The sequence below is a fragment of the Psammomys obesus genome, unplaced genomic scaffold (assembly GCF_907164565.1).
Source record: "Psammomys obesus unplaced genomic scaffold, mPsaObe1.curated_primary_1811, whole genome shotgun sequence".
Lineage (NCBI taxonomy): Eukaryota > Metazoa > Chordata > Mammalia > Rodentia > Muridae > Psammomys > Psammomys obesus.
Window position 1 is genome coordinate 64,628,612 of NW_026585504.1, and position 7,500 is coordinate 64,636,111.

The following is a 7,500-nucleotide window of genomic DNA, read 5'->3' on the forward strand; positions in this document are numbered from 1 at the left end:
TATATATATATATATATATATATATATATATATATATATATATATATATATATATAAAATCCCATGAATATATGCTGCATGTTTTGCTTCATTAATTTGTGTAGCCATCTACTGGGGTGGTGTTTCCATTGATGAACTCCTTGACACACACTAAAAGTTGATAATGGCATTTTGGTCATTAGTATAAGAGGGTAGGTTTATGAGTGTTCATACGGGGGTTGTGTATGCATGTCTGTGTGTGTGCACATGCATGCACGATGGGCATGTGTGTACTCTGCTGTCTGGAGAACAGATAGAAACTTTGGGTGTTGCTTTTCTGGCACCTTTACAGGGTCTCTCGCTAGCTTAGAGTTTGCTGGTTTGTCTAGACTTGTTAGTCGGCAAGCCCCAGGGATTGGCCTTTCTCTAACTCCCCTGCATGGAGATTACAGACATAATGTTCTACATGGGCTCTAGGAACTGAACTAGAGTTCTTGTGTTTGCAAACATAAGCACATAATCCCTAAGCCATCTCCCCAGCCTTTGATGTTGTTTTATGTGGCAGAGTTCGCTGAGTGACCTATCTCCTGCTGGGTCTATTATATGGAACACTATCTCATGGGAAGGGCGATGGCACCTTACCTGAGGGGGTGGGCTTGGGAAGGTCACTCAGTGGAGCTCTCATCCCTCTGGCCACCACGTTGGGGTCAGACGTGGAATGGATGATGGTGGGCTCCGAGGAGCTCTGGCTGTCTGTGGAGGAAGGCACTTCATGGTCAAGGGGTTGGGCTCTGGCAGAGGATGCTACAGAAGGGGCTGGCTGGAGAGGCACGAGGGGCTCAGTGTCCTCTGCGGAGTCCGGCTGGCACAGGTATCGTCCCATGGAGCGGTTTCCTGAGTCTGGGAGGGGGAAGGTTCCAATCCCACTGTCCAGGGTTCTCATCTGGCAGTTTGATTCTAACACAGAGAAACACAGAGACAAATTAGAGAGTTAGAGAAAGGCCAATCCCTGGGGCTCACTGACAGAAAAAGATAAAAAGATGGTTGTTATTTGGATCCGATCTGGAGGAAAGGAGGCATGTCGAGGGAAGAATTTAGAATTTAGACAAAGAGCAGGTGAGATGGCTCAGTGGGAAAAGGCCCTTGCTTGTCTTAGAAGCTTAGTGACCTGCATGTGCTCGCATAATGGTGGAAGGAGAGACAACTCCATAGTTGCCCTCTCTCCTCCAGTGACCTCTGTGGCGTACGTGTTCCCTGCCCCGATGTTTCATGGATACACACACACACACACACACACACACACACACACACACACACAATAATAATGATAATAAATACTAACAATATAAAAGAAAAATAACACACATCTGAAAACTGTATTAAATATCCAGCGAGTTGTATGAGGAAGAGCTTTAATTGAATATGAAAGCATCTCCCCCACATAATGGTCCCCTGTTGGTGACCGTAGTTGCACGCCCATATGCACTAGATGGTTCTCCAGAGTGATGAGAAAAAAAGGAACCAACATTAGAGACCAACGATTATTTTTGATTATCTTTATTTCAGTCTGGGACTCACACGGCTTCAATTAAGTGAAGTTTATTATCTGAAATAAAGTGAGTAATGAGCACCCATAACAGACTGGACTGACGTCCTAGCCAAGGTGATGGCATGCCGCATGCCGGAATTATCATCACTCAGCAGCCAACTCAGTCCCCGGCCTCTAGATTAGACAGTGAGGACAGTTTATTCCTAACACACTTAGCGGCCAGAGCAGCAATAACCAGGGGATGTGTGTGTGAGCTGGGCACCTTACTGAAGGGGGGAGACCTCGCTGCCCTTACTACTTTATGCAATGACATAATCATCACAGCCTTTTGTGTCTGTGTGTGTGTGTGTATACAGTTCAGGGGCTAATGTCTGCTGTCTTCCTCAGTCATCCTCCACCACACACACACACTCACACACACACACTCACACACACACATACATATATGTATGTGTAACCCTCCCCATCTTGGGGTTACAGATGCTGCCTCCATTCCTGCCTTTTCATGGGGGTTCTGGGGAACAAACTCAGGTCCTTATGCTTTCCTTTCTGATTTTTTGCTCCTTCCAGACAGCCCAGTATCTTCCAGAACAAATTAAGCCGATTTTTACCATGTATGTGACAAATCCAGTAAATTACTTTAAAAAGTCTCATCTTCAGAAAAAGTTTATGTAGAAAATTTCTCACAAAATCTACTTATTTAACTTCGAAGATGAAAATGTGGCTTATAAAGCTAATGAGATAGGCTCCAAAATATAGTTGTCATTTAGAGTTCCTGATCACACAGTGAAATCTTAGATGAAATGTCCTGTCATAATCGTCTGATCATCTTGCAAGTCTCGAAGTGGGTGGAGGTGCAGGTCAGTACCTTTTTGGACTTGATGGCAGATGAGCCAGTTATGACATCATCTTTGTTTTTACTGGCTGCCATGTCTCTATGCCTTATGGAACAGTGGCTGTGGAATGGCATCCAACTGAGTTGGGGGTCTCTGCACAATAGTCGGCTCAAGGTCCTTGTAGACTATTACAGTTAGTCTTTAACAAGTCTCTGGAATTTAGACTGGCACCTATCATACTGCAGGGTAGAAAGGAATGGAGTAATGAATGCTAACATGGCTCAAACACTCAGTGTGCTGATTACAGATGAGGACAGACCTGAGAGGCAACTAACATATCTGTAAGTATCACACACGGTCTAAATTCATCACCAGCTAGCATCCAAACCCCAATATGCGCATTGCCCCCTCTCCCTCTTAAACCTCTTTGCTGTAAGGAATAGAATACTGAGAATTTTCAAATACAGAGTTAAAAACACAAGGAAGGTGGATTCTCTAGGACCTGATAATTTTAGTACATGATTTTACAAGTGCTAGGTTGCTGTGGTGGTTTATAAGAGAAATATCCCCCATAGGCTCCAGCATTCCAACATTTGGTCCTCAGTGTGTGCTGCCATTTTGGTTGTAGAACATGTGGGACATGGAGCCTTGGTAGAGAACATAAACAACCACCGGGGTGGGCTCTGAGTGTTAGTGGTGTTGCCCCAGGCACCCTCCCTGCTTCATTCATATGGTTGGGGATGGAACTCTCACCTTTCTGCTGCTGCTGCCTGGCCAGCCACTTGCTGCTATGCCTGGTTCCCATGATGGACTTTCATCTCCCTGTAACTGTAAGCCCAAATAAACTTTTCCTTCCGTAAGTTGCCTTAGTCACGGCAGTTTATCATAACAACGGGGAAGCACCTGATATAGAAACAGTGTCCTGTATAAAAGGGGGCTTCAGTCTTCACAGGACTCACTGTAGGGTTCCTGACTCCTATGGCTGGCCTCTGAGAGGTACTCTTCCCTCCTAGGGTCAGAAGGGCAGAATTTTAGCACTATTCATTTCAAGGCCTCTCCACGTGGTGAGCTTTACTGTGAACTACCCTTACAGATAGTGTAAATGAGAGTGGCCCTTACAGGCTCAATAATTTCAATGTTTGTTTCCCACTTAGTGGAAACAAGGATTAAGAAGGATTATGAGGTGTGGCCTTGTTAGGGGCGGTGTATCACTGTGGGCGGGAGCTGAGGTTTCAAAAGCCCATTGCAGGCCTCCTGTCACTCTGTCTGCTGTCTGTGCATCAGGATGTAAATTCTCAGCTACTGCTCTAGCACCATGCCTCCCTGACTGCCTCACCATACCCTCTGCCATGATGGGCATGGACTCAGCTTCTGAAACCATAAGCAAGTCTCCAATTAAGTGCTTTCTTCTATACATTGCCTAAGTTAAAACAGTAACTAAGACATTCACCATTTCTATTTTCTCTTCAATTAGGGAGACCCCATGGTCACAGAGTGATCTTAGCAACTATGACAAGCTGTTTGCATGACAAGATGTTGCCAGGAAATCCTCCCTCCCTTCCTTCCTCCCTCTCTTCCTCCTCTCTCTCTGCTTTCCTTCCTCACTCCCCCTCTTCCTTTTTCTCTTTCTCCTTTCCTTCTTCTCCCTTCTACTTCCCTCCTTCCTCTTCTCCCTTCTTTCCATATAAAAATGTTGAGTGTCTTTGTATGTGCTTATGATCACAAAAGCTGGCTGGATAGACAACTGTGCCAAATTGGTAAACTCCAGGTTTAGTGAGACACCTTGTTATTTTTAAAAAATGATAGGGGTTTGAGAGATGGGTCAGTGGTTAAAAGCATGCACTGCTTTTGCAAAGGACCAGATTCAGTTCCCATCACCCATATGACAGCTTACACTGTCTATAGTTCTAAGAGGTGTGACATTGTCTTCGACTCCTGCTGGAAAGAGGCCCACACATGATTCTCAGATATACATGCAGGGAAAACACTCATACAAATAATGAAAGGTGATAAAGTAGAGAGCAACTGAAGAAGATACCTGAAATCAAACTTTGGCCTCCGTGTTTATGCACATATGTATACTCACACATACTTGAACACACAGACACAGAAAAGGGGCACTGTTAGTTTCCCGTTCAGAGACCTCTCCCCTTTAATGTTTCTGCTAGGTCTCTAACACAGACATAGTAGAAGTTGTAGACAATACGACACAAGACACATCTGGGGTCCAAAACAAGCAAGTGAAGGGAACTCTATGTCTGGTGTCATTCCGAGGACAGGAATTTCCTGGCATCTGTCCCCTTCTTTCCTTTCCTGTTAGCACGCAATACTGTTATTATACAATCTGTTAACCGGGCTCTTTGCATTCCTAGTTCTCAGAGGATTGTAGGCACAGACAAACTCAAAACCCACTCATTATTAAAAACATTTTCTTTTTTTAATTTCTAAAAATCCCAGATGCTCAAAGTGGAGGATGTGAAGGTGTCATGTGTAAGAACCAATGACATGAGCTGTGGATAGGCAAGGGCTCAGGCAGATGCCAGAGTTTCACAATCAAGCAAATTTCTTCAGCATCCGTTTACCTTGGGAAGCCAGGATTGTATTGAAAGTGCTGATGCATGTTTCTGTAGTTTCTTTAAAGCACAATTAGTTTCCTGTAGTTCACAAAATACCTAACTTGAAAAAGTGTTGGATACCGTGCTTCTGAGGCCAGTTATTTTTTCCCTCTCAGAGAATTATAAGAACTCATAAAATAATTAAATGGCTATAGTAAGAACAAAGTTCACAGGACCAAGCCTGCTTGGAATCTACAATGAGTTGACTTGGTCTTGCCCTAGACAGATGTCAAGTTCATGTCTGTATTTGTGAATGTGGCTGCCAAAGGTACCTCGCTAATGAGTTCAAGGGTTGGGTCGTTCTATGTATCAGCAGGCTTCAGCCTTCCCAGGTCACCAATTACATCTCTGACCTTGGCTGACCCTCTCACATGATCCTACTGCCCCATTTGTTTCCTATTGGTCTCTAAATGCAAGCCCTCATACCTGTCACCACCGACAACCTCCAGAAGTCTCACAGGATGACTTAGAGCAAGGCAGCCCAGTCGTTTCAAAGCTGAGGTTAGAACAAAAACTAGATGCCTCCTTGAGAAAAACCCCATCTCTCGGGACACTGGTCACTTGAGCACTCTGAATCCCAGGCACGAGTCTGGTCAGCAGCAGGGCATGAAGGAATCTTGCGAAGGAATGGACTCAGAATCTTTTCCTGACACAGTGAACATGTTGGGAGTGTCAGGCTTGCAAAGGGAAATGGATTGTGTTTTCCTTTCTCACAAGAATCGGGCATTTCTTCAAGGACCTCTCTAAAATGATTCAGCTTATGAGTCTCATCTGGCTCAGATTTCAGGAGTGAAGGAAGTGACCTTTTTAGAAAGGTCAATAGCACCTTAGGGACAGGCAGTCAGTGGAAGTCCTGTGTGGGATGGTGGTAGAAGGGACTTTTTTTTAGAAATGTTTCCTATGGGTTTTTTAAACTTTCAAATTCATGTATGAGATACAAAATACCCATATGTGTGCTGGGGAGACATCTCATTCAGGAGTGCTTGCCAGGTACGTGTGAAGATCTGAATTTGGTGAGAATCTGGGTGTGGTGGTACAGAGCTGAAAGGGTGGAGACGGGAGGACTGCTGGAGCTCACTGGCCAGTTAGGCTAACTGGTGATCCTCAGCTCACTGAGAGACTTTATATCAAAGAATAAGGGAAAAGGCAATGGAGGAAGACATCCATTGTCAACCCCTGTTCTCCACACATACAATCCCAGACATTCCCACACACACGTGTTCACAAACCACATCGTGGGTCTCTGCCTGTGTTTCTATCAGCTGCTGGGTAGAGCACTCAAAGGACAGCTAAGCCAGGCTCCCATCTGCAAGCACAGCAGAGTATCTTTAATCATGTCGTGGTTGGCTGTTTCCCATGTGTGGATTGAGGCTCAGGTTGGGCCAGTCATTTTCTGGACATTCCCTCTATTTTTATCCTTGCCCATCTTATAGGCAGGGTGAATTTTGGGTTGAAGTTTTTGTGAATGGGTTGGTGTTCCCCTCCCTCCACTAGGAGTCCTGTTTAGTTAAAGATGGACTCTTTTGTCTCCATGACCCTTGCTACTAGAAGTCTCAGTTAGAGTCACCCTCATATCCCCCAGGAGCCTACCCTGTCATAGGTCTCCAGCTTGCCACAGAGAGGTCCCCACCCACGGCTTCTCTTCTCTCTGCAAGCCCTCCATCTTCCCGCCCCACTCTCCCCAGCTCTAATATTGATCCTCATTTTTCTCTCATTTTCTCTCACCCTATTCATTCTCTTCACCCACTTCTTCTGTCTATTCTAGTTCTGCTTCTAAGTGGGAGTTAAGCGTCCCCCCTTGGGTTCTCCTTGCTGCTTAGCTTATTTGGGTCTGTGAGCTGTAGCATGGTTATCCTGTACATATATGCCTAAAATACAGTTTTAAGCAAGTACATAACATATGTGTCCTTTTGGGTCTAGACTATCTCACTAAGGTTGATATTTTCTAGTTCTATCCATTTGTCTGCAAATGTCATGATTTCCTCGTTTTTAATAGCAGAGTAGTATTCCATTGTGTAGATGTTCCACGGTTTCTTTATCCATTCTTCAGCTGAGGGACATCTGGGTTGTTTCCAGTTTCTGGCTGTTATGAGCAAAGCTTCTATGAACATAGTTGAGCAAATGTCCTTGTTGTATGATAGAGGAAATGCAAATAAAAACAACTTTGAGATTCCCTCTTATATGCAGCAGAATGGCTAAGATCAAAAATACAAGTGACAGCACATACTGCTGAGGATGTAGAGAAAGGGGTACACTCCTCCAATGTTGGTGGGAGAACAAACTTGCACAACCACTCTGGAATCAATCTGGCACTATCTCAGAAAATTGGGAATAGTCATACCTCAAGACTTAGTTAAAGCACTCCTGGGCATATATACCCGAAAGGTGCTCGATATGGTTAAAAAAAACAAAACAAAAAACCCATCAGTTTTAGTGATTGAACTCCAGTCTTTGTGATTACAATATGAACACTTTATAGATTGAGCTGTCTCCTCAGTCTCTAAGCTTTAAAATTTTTAAG

The 7,500-nt window shown here is 44.3% G+C and overlaps 1 protein-coding gene across 4 annotated transcripts in view; it reads right to left on the minus strand.

Moving 5' to 3' along the window:
* The window catches only part of Nckap5 (NCK associated protein 5), a 698,576-nt gene that overhangs the window by 26,769 nt on the left and 664,307 nt on the right, over positions 1 to 7,500 (minus strand). For all 4 annotated transcript variants that reach the window (XM_055602004.1, XM_055601990.1, XM_055601996.1 and 1 more), the window contains one exon: positions 622 to 936. In XM_055602004.1, coding sequence (XP_055457979.1) covers positions 622 to 936 — 315 coding nt within the window. The remainder of the gene's footprint in view (positions 1 to 621; positions 937 to 7,500) is intronic.